Source organism: Nannobrachium achirus (assembly GCF_963921795.1).
Source record: "Nannobrachium achirus genome assembly, chromosome: 13".
Taxonomy (NCBI): Eukaryota; Metazoa; Chordata; class Actinopteri; order Myctophiformes; family Myctophidae; genus Nannobrachium; species Nannobrachium achirus.
The window spans coordinates 46,753,921-46,772,637 of NC_137833.1; the positions used below are offsets into that span (position 1 = coordinate 46,753,921).

The 18,717-nt window shown below is 43.5% G+C and overlaps 1 protein-coding gene across 1 annotated transcript; it reads right to left on the bottom strand.

The window, feature by feature from the left end:
- Nucleotides 1-2,912: 2,912 nt before the first annotated feature.
- Nucleotides 2,913-18,717, bottom strand: LOC308297379 (uncharacterized protein; the record flags this gene model as incomplete). The annotated part of the gene is made up of 10 exons (XM_080740790.1): nucleotides 18,473-18,717; nucleotides 15,432-15,567; nucleotides 13,828-13,938; nucleotides 12,376-12,508; nucleotides 8,852-9,030; nucleotides 7,786-7,859; nucleotides 6,374-6,536; nucleotides 4,921-5,027; nucleotides 3,777-3,952; nucleotides 2,913-3,413 (listed from the first exon to the last, which is right to left on the bottom strand). The coding sequence occupies exons 1-10, from the start codon at nucleotides 18,594-18,596 to the stop codon at nucleotides 2,913-2,915; spliced, it is 1,704 nt and encodes a 567-aa protein (XP_080596916.1). The 5' UTR covers nucleotides 18,597-18,717.

An 18,717-nucleotide genomic window follows, 5' to 3' on the forward strand; every position in this document is an offset into this window, starting at 1 on the left:
TGGCAAACTATGGCAGCTGCCATACCTTACAGAGGAAATTAAATGTATTTCTTGAATCAATCATGCCTGTTGCTAAGGTATGGCAACATGACTGGTGTCTTGCAGTCATGTTGCCATACCTTAGCTTTTGCTGAACTGACACCACTGCACCCCAGGTGCCACTTCAGAGTCAGACCACACCTCGGAATCGCCTCTGGATGTTATCACCAAAGACTGCCTAATTTAAACATATTTAAATACAGTATATTGTATTTTACGGCTGGGAAATGAATCGATCATATCAATATCATAAAATAGATAATAGATACAAAATACCAGGCTAGCGTAATACTGTTTTATGGCAAGAGTGTTGTCACTTAAAGGGGCACTTCACCTATTTTTTCAACCTATCTTCATATACAGTAATAGGTCCTCACCTATACTCATTATACAATGGTTCCATTTCTGTGTCTCAGAGGAGGGCTGTGGAGGGTTCAGAGACCTGCCTGCCAGTGACAACATCGATAGGCAAATTTCGAGTTTTCAGAAAACATTTCAAACCCTTTTTTCTTTTTATTTAATGCAATAACAATGGCTTTTAATTCAGCATGCTAACTGTCCATGAGGAGAAAGGCTGTAGTTCCTATTCGCTTGGATTCCCCCATTAAATGTGCAATTTGTAGGCAATTTGTTTATGAACTTATAATGCACATTAGAGAGGACCTATTGCCTTGACCTTATATGAAGATAGGATTGAAAGTACTCTTTTAAGCACTATTTCATACTTTCAAAAATGTTCAGAAATGGTTAAAAGTAGCGAAAATACCTGACCTAAAAGCACACAGTGTGTTGCATTGTGAGTCTGTAGATCAGACCCACAGGTAGACAACCACTAGCCTCGCAACAGCCAGACTCTCCCAGGGGAGAGTCTGGGAGTTCTCCATAGACAACGCATTACGCGATGACGTAGTTACTCACTTTGACTGACAGGTCCAGTCAGTAGTCATCAGCGCATCAAAACATCGTCGGGAGAACATCAAATACGTCTTTTCCAGACAGAAATTCCAAAGGTGCAAACTGTTGTTCGTTTTTAAGTTATGAGATGCCGTTGATTTCAGATAAAACTTCGCTTAATGCAGCTTTTATTTGCGATTTGTGAACTCGCGTCGGACATGGGGTCCGCCATGTTTGTTTACAAAATGCGAGAGCTGTAGCACCTGCTCGACCAATCAGGAGCGGTGTGAGGCGGGTTCGCTCGAAATGCAGCCTTTTGATTGGAAATTGAGAACCAAAGTCTAATAAAGAGACTCGATGGGAGGGACACTAGACCGAGAAAGGAAGCACATTGGTGATGACGTAGCTTGGGATGGCTTGCGAGGCTAGACAACCATTGCATGTAGATCTTTTCACACGGGGGGGAACGCCTGCGCTCTCGCTTGGATCCGCGGGGTCGCTCTGTGTAGGCCTGTCACTGTTCCTCATCGCCCCACTTGATCACAACTACAGCCTCACACAAAATCACGCGCCGAGTTTCGACCTTGTAGATCTGCTAGTTTTGCTATTTTTGTATTTGAATCCTTGCAAAGAAAGTCTCTTGCACACCTTTTTTAATCCTGAAAGGTAACAGTTTTGGACATAGGAGGTTTCTACCCGACAGAGACGAATTGTTAAATAATCGCCTTATCGCAATCATTTCAGAATACCCGTAGTTATTTTTGCACAAGCGCCACAGTATCGTTTCCATTCACCTGTCTGAATTCAAACTCAAATTGTTGTTCTACAAAGCTCTCAACGCATCGCTATGTGACGCGTCGTGAGCTTGTAGAATGTCTATTTTTTTTTTTTTTTTTATAACTTATTCAACGCATGGCTTGTTTTGTTATTCGTGCTACAATTAATGGTCAGCGTAAACGTGGAAGTAACCGTGGAATTAATCGGTGCAGGAGATCATACACTGTTGGACACAAGTCTAGACTGATGTTATACAAAACGGCCCCCCGTCCCAGGAATGCCATGCTGAAAACGCCACTGAGACTACTTAATCTCTGTTGGTACCTCCGTATTCTTAATTAGCTAAAGAAGCAACATAAAAACATATCTCATATAACTTAAATTAGTTCAGTTAGTATAAAGTTAGTTGATTAGCCACGCTAGATAGTTCACTGTTTTAGCCACAGACCGATGTAAAATTATACTTCAGCTGTGTCAAATCATTGCTGTCCGGTGCACCGCAAATAAAAAAAGCAACCACAATTCAGCTCTTGTCTCGGGCCAGACGTGTGCGTGCGTGCGATGAGTACGAATGCATCAATTTCACAGGTTCGAGACCCGCATGTCGCTCCCATGCCTCTACTGTATTACTACAGTAGATGTCACAGTGGCTTCCCCGTGTGAAAATACCCTTTAGACCAAGGGTCTTCAATGTTTTTCAGCCAAAGGACCCCCTTAGCTGAGAAAGAGATGAAGCAGGGACCCCCCCACACACACTACATAATGTATAAAACTGCGTTGCATATTAAACTTTTTCATAGACTTCATAGACTTGCTTGACAGCACTGTCATCAGTGTATGCTGGATTCACGTCAATGTGTATTCTCAGACATCTAACCACATAAGCCGTTAATACTTAGTAAACGTGAATACTTAGTAAACTTGACCTTTCACTCTGTACTTGGCTGCTTTACAGCAAACCTCTTCGCCGGAAATAGCCGATTTAAAAGCAAGTAGATCTGCTATTTGAAAGTTTTCACCTCAAGTTCTCCTCTGAATGGGGTGATACGATGATTCAAGTGGTTAATGTAAAAAACTATTAAAAAAACAAACAAATAAACAATCACACAATTAAAATTTGGCGAGACCCCCAGTAGTAACACCGAGGACCCACTAGGGGTCCCGGACCCCCCAGTCTGTTGAAGACCCCCCTGCTTTAGACCTTAAATGTCGATGGGGTTCCTGTCCAGCCTGATCTGCCTACGTCCCTCCAGCAGGAAGGACAGGACCGTGGCGCAGCGCTGCGGCAGCGACCTCTGCCGCCCCACTGAGGCGCCGTCAACGGCGCCGTCCACGTGTCTGAAGTAGGTGGTGGTGCCGCGGGCGACGCCGTCGAACTGGTCGCCGACCAGCCACGCCTCCCAGAGGAGCGTCAGCGCGTTCATGGCGGCCAGGGCCACCACCCACGACTCGGAGCCCAGCAGCGAGAGCCAGGGGGTGGCGAGGCCGCGGTCCGCCCACTCGGTCTGGGACACGTGCAGCAGGTAGTCGGCGGCGGTGGCCATGAAGAGGAGGTGCGCGGCGGCCATGGCGAGCACGAAGAGCAGGAAGAGGCGGTGGTTGCCGCGGCCCACGCACAGGTTGAGGAAGAGGCAGTGGTGGTCGTAGTCCTGCACGCACACGTCGCACAGCTTGCAGTGCTTGACGTGGTCCGGCTGGAACAGCTGCGGGGGAGGGGGGGGGGGGGGGGGAAGGGAGAGACAATATTAGCACGTTATATAATATGTGGGTCAGGATTATTTTGTGGGGTCGTAGTGAGCTTGTAGTGAGCTTGTAGATCTGCTATTTCCACTATCAATGTTATTTTTTAAAGTATAAAGTTGTCGAATATGTCAGTCATTTCTTTGTATATTGTGTTACGTGGCATATCTGCCGTGTGCAACTTCAAAGCACGAAAGCCAAACAAAAATGTAATTGTCAACGACAAAAACACAATTAAATCGTTAATCGCAAATATTCGGGTGACAATTAATCGTCGTGTAAAATGTCACAGTCGTTGACAGCCCTAATTGTGGGTTCGTTCCTACCTCACAGTATGGGCAGAACCTGTGCGGGCTCTCGTTGTTCTCCACCAGGTCGGCGACGCAGGAGAAGCGGGGGTCGGCGTCCTGCCTGGCCAGAGTGCCCGGGTCCTGGGTCAGAATCTTACAGAACAGGCCCATGACCAGGGAGAAGTGCACCATGGACACCTGGACCAGGGTGCCTGTCGGCCACACGCGTTGGAACACACGGTTAAGGAGGACGAACGCTGACTGTGACTTACACACGCAACAGTGGTTCTCAAACCTTATCAGGCCGCAACCCACACAATAATACCCCGACCCTGACGAGCACTAAGAGTTGAGGCATTACATTTTGTATAGTCTCTCAAGAACAGCCGAACTGAGCTCGAGTTACAACTGAGCTCCAGTTAAAAGTGAAAAGATGGCTAGCCAGATTGCATTTTGTATAACACAGTTCTATTGTGAAAATTTGGCCAATTTTCTGCCTCTGATTTTTGACAATTTGGCCAATGTTTCATTTGTCATTTTAGAGGTATTAAAAAGTCCTTAGATTGTCACTTTAGAAATGTGCAGATAGACAGATACCCTCTATACACTTAAACTTTAAGTTGGTATATTTATTGTTGAGGGAGAAAACAATGTTAGACATGAAGTTAATCATCTGGGGACCCCTCAAAATAGTTTGGGGAGCCCCACTTGGGGGTCCTCCTGACCCACAGTTTGAGAACCACTGGCATAGGCACATAACAAAGCGTGCTGGGTTAAAAGCAAACGTTTTAAGAGATGCCTGCTCACTGAGCTATGGCAAAATACATCTTTATTTGCAGGAGACTATTATTTCCAAGTTATTCTATAAATAAAGTTCTTTCTCTTAAACATCTTAAACAAATACAGTTCTGTCCGTATCTGTCTGGCCCTATCTTGCCTGCCGCCTTACCCCTTCCTTATACCTGAACCTTTTAAGCATTATTTTACTATTTTTGAAAACATTTAAAACTAGTTCAAATAGCCGATCGACAAGCTCACAACGTGTCAATGTAGATCGTCTATTTTCATTATTTTCACTGTATTTCAAAATAGTAAAAAAATGTCAAAAAGGTTTAGGCATAAGGTGCAAGGCAGCGCGCAAGATAGGCTGTCTCTTTAACATAAACATACAAGGTCACACGTGTATCTTTTGTTTTAAGGATATTGGGCATTATTTTTGCATAGAAGCAGAGGAGAGAGTGGAACAGTCCAGCTATGAGCGTTCCCAGGTAGATGGGGTTGGGTAACCTGGAACAAACACACAAAGAAAACAGCCATCACTCCATGAAAACAACGGATGAGCACATCATAATGTGTATAAAGGATCATTCATATTTTGACACTTTTTAATGAACACTTGTCAAGCAATTTCAGATCTGGGCAAGCTACACAGTCTTGTGATGAGAATAAATAACGTGAAAGATGGTGGCAAACAGAAGGGTGTTTTAAAAGGCGATTTAAAAGAACATTTAGTTATTTCAGTTATATGAATATAAATATGTTAGTTAGTTAGTTTCATTTATTGTCCACCGTGTGGAAATTTGTCTTTTACATTTAGACAACATTAAAAAGACAGTTAAACAGCAACAAACACTTACACACAAAACATCTTAAGGCAACAAGAAGGACAACAGTGGCATATAAGGTGAAGAAACGGGCAGATCAACGAGACATGACATCATTCAATGCCTTAATGGCATTTGGAATGAATGCATTTTTTAAAATATTACGGCTATGGTGTGCCCAAGCTGTTCTATAGCGTCTACCAGAGGGAAGTAAATCAAACTCCCTATGGAGTGGGTGAGAGGGATCATTTATTATCTTGACAGCTTTTTTCCTAAGCACTTCATTGTAGATACAACTTCATTGTTTTATTTTTTTCCCTATGATTTTTGATGCCAGATTTACTATTCTCTGCAGCTTGCCTCTACATTGTAACATATCAAACATATAATTTTCCGAATGTCTGTCTGAGTGAGTGTCTGTCTGTCTGAGTGTCTGTCACAGCGTTTCTCCTCAGTGGCTGGAGCAATTGATCTGAAATCGCATCACCATTAGCATATGAACACACCTGACATAACTGTGAAGCCCGTTTGTCACTTTCACAAATCATATGCTGTATATTAGCATTTTTATGGTGTATCTATATCTATTCTGCATCTAGCTTGAGGCATGTCTATTCTGCATCTAGCATGAGGCAACATGTTTAACCAGCTGTGTGTGTGTGTGTGTGTGTGTGTGTGTGTGTGTGTGTGTGTGTGTGTGTGTGTGTGGGCGGGCGGGCGGGCTGGGGGTCGGTTGTCTGGCCCTGTTACAGATTTTGTCCAAAAATCATGCAGATCGGTACACAGTATCTCTGTAGCCATTAAACGAAACGGGTATTTCTTACATTGATGCTCCTACATATTATCATGCAAGCACCAGTTAAAGTTACTTTCCATCCCTCATATACTGTGTGCACAGTGCACATCCGATAACCCACACACTGCACATCATTTCGGAGCTCATATCTTTGAACGGGTAAGGGCTAGTGATTATAATAATTACCTTGTGGTTTGCGAACCACTGCTGTAGTAGTGTTAACAACGGCATACCTTTGGTAAGTGGTCATGCGGTGATACTGGGTGAAGATGCTCCTGGCCAGCCAGGGGAACAGCAGGCTACATGTTAGCCCACCGTAGCCCCCCAACAACGACGCTATCAGCAGGATAGCAGCGCCTCCCACCGATGGAAACAGCAGCGTCCAGTAATAGAGGGCTAATCAGAAGACACAGAGAAAATATATAGTATATTATATAGGCTATATATCGTCTCCATGTTCTAAGTCAGGGTTCCCCAATTAGTTTTCCCCAAGGGCCGAGTTATGTCTAGGGCACCAAGCCGAGGGCCACAACATTGCAGGGGGCGACGGCGGTGTTCCTGCTACTCCAGCGACTGCGACAGTGTATGTCGAAAACCATTCGTTTTGCATTTATCATTTAAAAAAATATTTAAACTAGTGAAAACAGCCGATCTACAAACAGTGAAAACAACCGATCTCCCGATTTCACTACTTTTGTGCGACGGCCTTGTATGATTTACGAAAGAACGTACAAATTTGGAGATACGAGATTTCCACCCGACAACGACGATATACTAGTGTTGTTGCTGCTCTTATACCACCATTATTACTGGGGTTGGTGGGGGCCAGACAGTAGCCCCCCGCGGGCCGCAAATGGCCCGCGGGCCGCCTATTGGGGAACCCTGTTCTAAGTGCTCGTGTTTTTTCGTAAATCAAGACCTACTTGATCGCACTGCAGCGGCACATCAAAAGTAGCAGATCCGCGAGCTTGGAGCGCGACGCGTTTTGAGCTCGCGGATCTGCTACTTTTGATGCTAAAACCTGAAAAGTAACAGTTTTGGACAGTTTTGGTTTCCACCCGACAGAGACGAGATATACAAATATACAGCATGAGCACACGTATAAATCACTCTATTACCACTATTACTGCACATCATTGTATCATCACTAGTAGTTTCATCATAATTCTCATCAGCACAATCAATATGATTATTACAATGTTTTTTTTATAGATTATGTTTGGAAATGGTCAAGTTGATTTTGTATTTGTTTATTATGTTCTATTTGGTATTTCAATTAATGATACGGTAAGCCTAGACTAAATGTACAGTATAATATCAACCTCTTACTTTTAGCTAAATATATCCATTCCAGCAACTTTGCTTATCAGAGACCATTATTAGCCATTATTAAGACCTGCACTGTATATGAATCCTGTATTGTATGAATCATAACAAGTCTTTAAGAAGACTGTGTGATGACTATACTTTTTTTACATTAACATTGAGTAGCGTATCATTATTATGTCCTGTTATATGCAAAAGTAAAAAATATTTATCTGCGTAAAAACTGATGACCCAATATCATTATCGTCGTTACTAGCAGATGTCATGATTTCATTTCATTTTAAAGGGTCTTCCATAAAACTAAAACCATTACCATTACCATGATCCTCTTTGGGTCTATGGTGTATTGGCTCATTGATGTAGCGACTCAGGAGTTTGGTCAGCTGCTGATGTCTGGAAGAACAAAGCATATGTCAACATTTTAATCAACATAAGCATCCTATAAGATACAAAGCGTTTTAACTGAAGCTGCCTAAGGGCAGAGACTCTCAAAGTAGGGTCTGGGGACCCTCAGGGGTCCTTGGGGGAGTTCCAGGGGGTCCCCAGCTAAAAGTGTCAATACAGCGTCACAGTCTTTTTTTGCGTGTCATAACCTGTTTAAAACCTTTGCCTCGAATGATGAATGAACGATCATTTAAAGATTATATATATATATATATATGGGGGGACAAGACCCAAAAATGATGGGTCTTGGGCTATTCTATAAATGGACTTTATAGAATAGCCAAAAGCGATCCTCTCTCCCTTAATAAGGCTTTTGCTTTGATGTTAATATTATGGATTCCTCTGCAATCCACTAAATCCTAATTCCTATCTAATGTTGGATCCAAGAGAATAAAGTTAGTGGCTACTGTTACGACTTCTGGCTGCAGTCACTGCACTGTCTGTCCAGCCGGTCAATGTGACAGAGTGGAGACATTTTATTTACTACGACAAGTTGACTGAGTCAACTTGTCGACTTTTTGGTTAAAGGGCCATTTCACCTCTGGGACAACCCGATCTTATTTTATTGTTGTTTGGGACACGATCAACACAATCCTGAGTTATTTTTTGTGTTCAATCTGTTTTTTTTTTTAGATATTTTAGTATTTCAGCATGTACTAGTGATGCAAAATGCATCATGCGATTGTGTTGATCGTGTCCCAAACAACAATAAAATAAGATCGGGTTGTCACAGAGGTGAAGTGGCCCTTTAATGCCCTAATATATTATACAGTACACACACACACACACACACACACACACACACACACACACACACACACACACACACACACACACACACACACACACACACACACACACTCTATGGACTCACTGCTAGTTAGTTCTTTTATGTGATTATTTTTTAAAACAATAAAAAAAGGCACTATGGCTGGACTGACCGGAAGGTCTTGCCCTGCCTGCTGAGGTCTAGTGGAGTGAGTCCGCTGTGGTTCCTCTCGTGCAGCAGCCTGTAGCCAGCCCTCTGCAGTAGCGTCCAGCACACCTCCACACAGCCCCGCTCCGCTGCCACGTGCAGCGCTGTCGCCCCCTGCTGGTCAACCGCGTCCACTGCACACCTCTGGCAAACACACAGGAGGGAGGAAGGAAGAGACAGAGAGAGAGAGCAGTTCAGAAAAAGGTAAGGTATGGCAACAAGGTAAGGTATGGCAACATGACTGGTGTCTAGTCATGTTGCCATACCTTAGCAACAGGCATTATACATTTATTTTAAGAAGTACATTCTATTTTTCCCCCCCAAATGTATATGGTTTCTTGGACTGGATATGGCAGCCTGGAACAGTTGTTCAAGTGTGGCTAAACTTGGCGTAAACGTGCCACAATTAACAATAATGAATTGCACCTGTGCACCTGACCTGCGGAACCTGGTAATATACTATTCTGTCAAGATGGGGAGAATAAAAGTGTGGAGAATATAATTATAATACCTTGTTAAATGTAGTTATTTTACTGTAATGTAACAACATAACCAGCAGAGATAGACAAATAGACATTCATGGATTTATATTTTAAAGTAACTTATATTCTCCCCCCTGGACCCAGGGTATGGCAGCTGCATACCCCTGCCATACCCAATTGACGCCCCCTGAGAGAGAGAGAGAGAGAGAGAGAGAGAGAGAGAGAGAGAGAGAGAGAGAGAGAGAGAGAGAGAGAGAGAGAGAGAGAGAGAGAGCTGCTCACACAAACACCAGGACAAAAGACAGGTGTAGTGGCTTCACTCTGACCCACATTCCACATTTAGCAGAGTCCCTCTTATTCCCCCTGAACCAGTGGTTCTTCTCATTCAAGGTGGGGTCCAGGCTGGGGACCCTCAGGGAGGCGGTGGTTCCAGGGTTGCAATTCTCAAAACCTTTCAATTTCAAGGGCCCAAGTTTGATATATGTCCAAAATTGTTACTTAAGAGTCTACGGTGGAGACCTATCCACCGCAAATTTGAGGTGGAAAGCTTTCCACCTCAAGTCAGAAAATAAGTGCAGGCCATCATAGTCACGGCCCACGGTGAAGTCCTTTACCCCGTCTAGACCGGTACAGGTCGACCAATCAGTGAACGGGGTGTAGAGCCTGTCCGTCTGATAGTAAAAACAGAGAGATGTGTTGGGACTCACGGTGGAAAGCTCTCCACCGTGAGGAATGATGTAACGTTGTAGTTTCATGACTCAAAAAGACTCGAAAAGACTACACCGCGGTGTAAAGCCTTCCACCGCGGACCCGACTATGATCCGGGCTTTACAGTTACTCCAGGATTCAAATACAAAAATAGCAAAAGTGGCAGATCAACAGGCCCAAAACGCAGCTCGAAACGCAGCGCGTTACTTTTGCAGATCTGCTACTTTTGATGCTTTAGTATTATCATCAAATAGGGTGTTAACAGTTCTACTGCCATATTTATTCTTTATTTATTTGTGCTGGTGACATCAAAAAGTAGCTTACCTTTGCGATGTTATAGAAAATGATCTATGGATTATTTCCAAACGAAATCTTTTTCAATGGACACTTATATCTGTACTCTAGCCAAACTGACGGCAGGGGGAAAGCCTTATGCAATGAATGAATGTGAAATGGCCCTCCCCTCTTTCCGTAGTTCAGAGCGTAGAAATGCATTTTCTAATACAGCCAGGAAGTGAATTGGCCATCCATTGATGTTTTTGAGAGCAGTGTTACGGGAGCTGTTTTTGGAGCGGTGAAAGCGCTCCCAATAGACAGGTATGTCTGTGGCTGGCTGGCTATGTGGCTGGCTGGCTGGCTGGCTGGCTGGCTGGGTATGTCTGTAGCCTGGCAATACCTTGAGTGGCCACACTAGTTAAAGGAGGGGCGCTGTTGTGCAGGCACAAACACACACACACACACACACACACACACACACACACACACACACACACACACACACACACACACACACACACACACACACACACACACACACACACAGATTCACCGCTCCACTTCGAACCGAGGTTTGATTTTTACTGTACACACTACACACACGCGCGACCCCTCATCAGCTTACAGTGATCAAACAAGGTAAAAGAACGAGTGTTCATATTGGCAACGCGATACGGTCAGAATTGGGACGAGCGTTAACGTTCGAAGCAGTTAGTAGCATTAGCCATATAATAAAGGCTTTTTAACTGTCAAAGAGTGCCTTGGTTTAACTTTTTTTTTCACAGTAAAAGAGCTAATTTGCGTAAAGAACCCCACAAAAGGTTAGAATATGAAGATAAGAGTTTCTGCCTGACAGCAACGGTATGTATTACGCTACGGACCCACATTTTAAATCTCTGGAAGCCCCAATCTAGACTGTGAAAGGGTTTAAGTAACTCAGAGACTGACTGCAGAGACTCAGAGACTCAGAGAGTGCACAAATTGAAGCAACCCTTGTACACCACGGTTCCATTTCTACTCTCTTAGATTGACAGAACCGTAAGGGTCCATTTGGACCCCTGGTGGTGATCCCCCGTACCCGACATTGAGAAAGCATTTGTAGAATCGGCCTCAGGTCTTAACACATCGGGTGCCCACGTGGTGTCTACAAGCCAATCTCTTTGATGTCGCTGGAGGCCCACGACGCGTTTGACGCGTTGTACAGTAAACTATACTGTACTGTAGCTACTGCACTTGGCTGCCGCGGTGATGAAACAAACTCCATTTCCCAACATGCAGCGCGCAATTACGTCACCCGGACGCGCTGTGTGTCTCGTTGACTTCCTGTCTAACGGCTGCACAAAAACGTGGTTTTCTCCTAATCTAGCTTTTAAATCACTTTCATTTCAAAACGGCAGCCTCTTCTACCTGCCATAACACAAACAATGTGGCTTAGAAATGATAAAAATCGGTCCTGACTGAAAGAAAAGATTTTCGCGAAATAAACAGGACATACTCCGATTACATTTACTCGGATTACTTTTCTCGCCAGTACTCTCGCCGGTAGGTAGAATGACGCGTTGCCATGGGCACCAGCAACACACACACGTCATACATCCGGGCACTCGATGTGTTAAAGGAGTAGTCACCCCCAATTATGACTTTTTTTCTATTGATTAGTCACGCCATGGAGACTAGAGTTCAATAATATTTTTAGTTTTTTGTCGCATTCCTAAGACAAAAATGTGATAACAATAAATGTACCCCCATTCGTTCCGGATGGGGACCCGTTTTGAAACGGGTCCCCATCCGGAATCAATGGGGGTAAATTTACTCGAATCAAATTTTTGTTAGGAATGTGACAAAAAACAAAACATATTATTGAACTTTAGTCTCCATGGCGTGACTAATCAATAGAAAAAAAGTCATTTTGGGGGTGAACTACTCCTTTAATGGGTCAATATGTGTGTGTGTGTGTGTGTGTGTGTGTGTGTGTGTGTGTGTGTGTGTGTGTGTGTGTGTGTGTGTGTGTAGGGTGGGTCACCTGGACTCTGAGCAGGTAGCGGACCACCTCGGTGTTGCCCGTGGATGCAGCCAGGTGGAGAGGTGTGACCCGGTACAGGTCCGTGTCAGAGAAGCGGAACATGCCCGTCTCCCACAGGTAGTGCATGGCAACACTGAGGAGGAGGAGGAGAAAACAAGCAGCTAGGCATTATCGTTGATGTCGGCCAGAGTATTTTAACATTTCCCCCCGTGAATTAACACCATACTTATTCATACTACAGTGCCACACAAAAGCATCAAAAGTAACAGATCTGCAAGCTTGAAACGCGGCGCAAAGCGATGCGCTTTGAGCTTGTAGATCTACTACTTTTGCTGTTCTTGTGTGACGTTTCCACTCGACTAAAACGACAAGCTCACAACGCAAATTGGGATATTGGATCCAATAATCCAACAAAAATTCAATAATCAAATATGGATTTTTTTTTCTTCATAATTTTCATAATATCTATATCAGTATTTATCGGCCCCAGGTCTAAGATTTCGCATTAAACTACATGGTACATAATTATGCCTCATTCATACAGGATGAGGCCTTTTTTCATGAAACCCATCCGTAGAGCTACATTATTGGTGAGTTTAACGTTGGTTAATACAATCAGATAGGACTTTTGGGTTTCAATGAAAGGGTTGGCATTGCAACATAGATGCCAGATAGCATTAAAGCACCTGAGTTGTGCTGCGTGGTTTATGTCAGTGGTCGGGACCCCCAGGGGGGTCTCCAAATTATTTTGGGGGGTCCCCAGATGATTAACTTAATGTGCAACATTGTTTTCTCACTCTAAACAGTAAACAAACCAGCATAAAGTTTAAGTGTATAGAGCAGGGGTTTTCAAAGTGGGTGACGGGGCACCCTGGGGTGCCGCGAGATAATTTGATAATATTTCAAATTTATTTGGACATTTAAAAATATATTTAGTATCATTTTAAACTTGAAGTACAGTAAAGTTATTTTCAGTAAGTTCTAACCAAAATGGCTATTATCTCGCTTTCCTCGCAACATAATCGCTAAAATATGCTATAAATATAAGGTGCTGGGAGTGAAAATTAGGAATATAATAATGTAGGGGTGCCTCGGATGAAAAAGATATTTATAGGGGTGCCCCGAGCCAAAAATGTTTGGGAACCACTGGCATAGAGGGTATCTACAGATTTCTAAAGTGCCAATTCAAGGAATTTTTAATACCTCTAAAATGACAAATTAAACATTGGTCAAATTGTCAACTATATAACTAAATTGTGAAAATAGCCGAGCGTTGTGAGCATGTAGATCTGCTATTTTCACAATAGCACCGTGTTATACAAAATGTAATGCCTCAACTCTTGGTGCTCGTCAGGGTGGGTGGGGGGTCCCCACGACTCCCCAGTTAAAATATGATTAATTTGGGGGTCGCGGCCTGAAAAGGTTTGAGAACCGCTGGTTGATGTGACTCACATGTTGCCTCCGGTCACAGCGTGGTGCAGCGAGGTCTTCCCCTGCAGGTCGATGATGCGCAGGTCGGCGCCGTGCTGCATCATCTGGTGCATGACGTAGATGTTCCCATGCCTGGGGAGGACGGCCATCTGTTGTTATTACGACGAGGAGCACAGGAGGACACACTGTCCTCCGCACCCCAACGACCAGCGAACAAACGTTTCGGGTCAAAGCCTTCCCCTGCGTAATTATCAAGCTGAGAAAAGGCTCTGGCACCGAAACGTTCCAATCCCGGGTATGACACAAGGAGTTTTCGTCCAGGCCTTTTTTTTTTACTATTTTGAAAAAAAAAAAAACGTTTTTAAATGCAAGCTCACAATTTGTCGATTTAGATTGGCTATTTGAAGTATGCATATATTTTCTTTCAAAATAGTAAAAAATCACACCCAATGTGAAGTGAGCGGTGGTCGTGCTTGCATAACATCTTCAGACTAGGATTTGAGTCTAGGATGTACAGGCTATGCTACACACACACGTTTTGCTATGGCAAAACGCTGAGGAAGAGAGGCTACAGACACACCACATATGACATCACTAGACAAACATGATGCTACGCACACACATTTTACTATGGCAAAACGCTGAGGAAAAAGGCTACGGACACACGCACAGCTACGGACACACACACATTTTGCTATGGCAGAACACTGAGGAAAAAGGCTACAGACATACGCAGGGGTTAAAGCCAAAAGAAATCCCAAGACTGAATTCGTTTTTCAGACCATGTCCCCATATGTGATTTTTGAGACATGGCATGCACAGCGCACACCAATATTTGGGCTGTTTCCCTTAAGTTCTGAACTGCCTTCACTGAATGTGTGTGTGCCAATCCATGCTTCATTTTATAGAAGTATCTTCTGAAGTTCTGTTGTATTCTATTGCTAGTCTGGCCCATTCAAATACTCATCTTGAAATTATAACTACTTTTTAGTTTGGAGATCACTTGACTAGCGTTTTGACAACTTTGTCATTCACGCCGCGGCCATTGCTACACCTCCGCCTTATTTTTGCGGATCTGCACTGATCTCAGAAATAGCCCTTATGAAATCCTCAAGACTGAAATCAGTCCCCAGGACTGAGAACTTTAACCCCTGCATACGACATATGACATCACTAAACAAACATGATGCTACGCACACACATTTTACTATGGCAAAACGCTGAGGAAAAAGGCTACGGACACACGCACAGCCACTTATAGGAGCGGTTCGCACCACTCAAAAAGGAAAAGAAGTTTAGGAATAAGGGGTAAGGCATGGACCCAAAATATAGCTCGAACCGGTCAACAGGTATATTATAGTACACACCAAGTTATGGTACACACCAAGTACACACCAAGTTATGGTACACACCAAGTACACACCAGGTTATGGTACACACCAAGTACACACCAAGTTAAACAAGTTAAACATCACAAATGGAACCAAGAGTTTCAGGGGAAGACCTTGAAATTTGAACGTTTGAGAACTGCCACTGCCTTAATACATATTTTACTGTACGGCTTATTAGCCAGGGATCCTTTTAAGGAACGTCGTGGGAGGGGCTTGTCGTCACTTTCGGCTGACCTGCAGGCGAAGTGGAAGGCGGTCTGTCCCGCGTCACACGTCAGGTTGGGGTCAGCTCCGTTGCTCAGGAAGAGGTCCACCAGCACGCGGTTACCATGGAGCGCTGCGTAGTGGAGCGGGGTGAAACCACCCCAACCTGAATCTCACACACACACACACGCACGCACGCGCACACGCACACGCACACGCACACACACACACACACACACACACACACACACACACACACACACACAGTATAATCCTTTAACTCTGAGTTCACTTAACTCTGAGCGTGTACAAATGTAACCAAATGGACCCGTTAAGACTTAGAGCACTGGTTCCCAAACACTGGGTCATGGACACATTTTTATTGGGTCCCTTATTTTTTTGTTTCCAATACATTTTGTTTTAAATTATTATTTCAAAACATTTTCAAAAAACATTTGTTCATGATTAAAAAAAGAATGCAATTGTTTTCCTAGGTAATTTCATGAATAAATTAAAGAAACATGTAAGAAATTCCATGAATTAGAAAACAGATGTTTAAGAAGTAGTGAAAATAGCCGACGTTCAAGGTCGCGGCGAAGCTGAATGTCTAGATGTGCTACTTTGTTTTCACTAGTTTGGGTCCCAGGTAAAATGTCTAATCTCTCTTTTGGGTCATGGGCTAAAAAGTTTGGGAACCACTTTTTACTGTGTATTGCTGTACTGTGTTCAATCCAACACCTGTTCCAATGCGCTCCCCAATCCTGTTGAATCTTATAAAATGCATGGGGCTTCCTGTAGCACCGTGTGCCCCCCCTCCACCACCCCCACATTGTCACAAGAGCCGTGTCCCTTTGTGACTTAAATGGCAGACTAACACCATCTCAGATCACTGCTAGATACCAGATGCAGTGTTAGGTGTCTCCTCAACTCCAGGACAAAAATCACACCAAAGGCCAACTTTGAAATGAATTCCCCCCTTTAGAAGAGCGTCATGTAGGCTAATGTCCATTTCGTCGTCATCAGGTGGAAGCTGATGACCGTACAGTGATGACTGTATGTCCAGAGTGGAAGTGAAAATAGATGATCTACAAGCACACAACGCCTCGCACCGTGAGGTGTTTTGTGCAACAGTTTTATGCAACAGTCTGTTGCATTTTGTGCAACAATCTTGTGCAACAACAGTCTTAATTTACAAAAAACGTGCAAATTTGAAACTTGGAGACAAGAGGTTTCTGCTGCTTACATGTTGCATTTCATTGCTGTCAGGCAGAAACTTTTTATCTCCATATTTTAACCTTTTGTGATTTTCCATAAATGAACGCCCTAGTTGATCATACTACAGCGTCACACAAAAGCATCAAAAGTAGCAGATCTGGTGGCACAGTCGGAAGCACTGTCGCCTCACAGCTATAAAGTCCTGGGTTTGATTCCAGCTGGGGACGCTGGGGGCGTGTTCTCTGCTCTGCGTCATCAGTGCCCATACCCTAGGCGGGGTTGGCGAAAGGGCCTTTCTGTGTGGAGTTTGCATGTTCTCACTAAAAACATGCAGTAATCCTGGTCTCTATACTGCCTCCCCCTGGCCAGACCGAGCGCCTGATGGCAGGAAAAGGAACTGGTTGGAATAACGTGTTCCTTCCGCGTGTTATGTCCGGCTGGGGAAACTCCCCCCTGTCAGGTGATAAGAAGCGGCTTGGACTCCGTCCTCATGCATAGAAGGAAGCATGAGGTCAGTCCGTTGTCTCCCCAGGTTGGCAGAGGCAGGATTACATGATTAGACAATTGGCACTGGGTGAAAAATGGGTTACAAAAATCGTGGTATAAAAAATTAGCAGATCCAAGTTGAAAACGTGGCGCGTTTTGAACGTGTAGATCTGCTACTTTAGAATTTGAATCGTGAAAAGGAACCGTTTTGGACATAATGAGGTTTCCAGCCGACAGAGACGATTAGTTAAATACTGTATGTGCAACTATTGGCATATGCTGATATGCACAATACCAAACATAAAAGTAAACATTATGCAGAATGACCCATTTCACAGTCATATTATTGCATTGTAATTCATTAATGGATGAATTATAATGTAGCCAAATGGTTAAAGGAGTAGTTCACCCCCAAAACGACTTGTTTTTCTATTGATTACTCACACCATGGAGACTTGAGTTCAATAATATTTGTCGAAAAGATTTGACAAAAAAATTATTATAGTAAATGTACTCCTATTGATTCCGGATGGGGACCTAAAAGCATTTGGGTCCCCATTCGGAATCAATGGGGGTAAAGTTATTGTAATAACATTATTGTCTTAGCATTGCGACAAAAAACTAAAAATATTATTGAACTCAAGTCTCCATGGTGTGAGTAATAATCAATAGGGGGAAAAAAGTCATTTTGGGGGTGAACTACTCCTTTAAGGTGGGCCTGATTTTAATCACTTTGTGTGCTGCTGGGCAGACTAATTATAACAACATCATTTATACGTTAATGTATGTTTTGTATTAGTAATAGGCTATATGCAAAGTAACTAACTGGTAACTAGCTGTCAGAAGATCTAGAGGCTTAAAATGTAGACTACAACATTTCCCTCTGAAGTGTCTGGAAGTATAGTCTATGTTATTAGCATTGATTAAACCTACTCACTCAAGTAAAGTAGCCTACCTCAAAACTGTAGGCTACTCAAATAAGTACTTGAGTAAATTACTTACTGCAGGCTGATTACAGAATCATAGATATTTATGCATTCTTCTAATTCATGCAGCATGAAATGGAATTAGGCTAATCAAGTAAAGTAATGAGCTTGCAGATCTGCCATTTTCGAAAAATCGAGAAAAATGTGCAAATCTTTGAATATTGTTTTTGAAAAAGCCAACCTTTTTTTAACACTAAATCTTTGCTTCTGGGGGTCCCTGGCACACATTATGTTTTTGGATGAGGGCGCAGCCATGAATACATCAATTTGGGGGTCCTTTGACATGAAAAAGTTTGAGAACCGCTGTCTTACAGACAGTAGCATACAGTTAGATGTCTATAATGCATTCATGTCTACTAGATCATATTTTGATCTTCTTCTTACCTTTCTGCTTGAGGATGGACCGATCGCCATGGATCAACTCGACGCACTGCTCGGTGTTGCCTCTCTGAATACAGTCAAATATGTCTGCAGCCCCGCCACCATCATCGGAGCACATAGGATGCATGCTGACAGAGCTAGACAGACAGATCTATGTCACATTAACATACAGTAATAATCAACACACACCACCAGCCGGCCCCGGGGGCCCCTCTCTCTGAGCGGCAGTCGCTACCACAGATGCACAC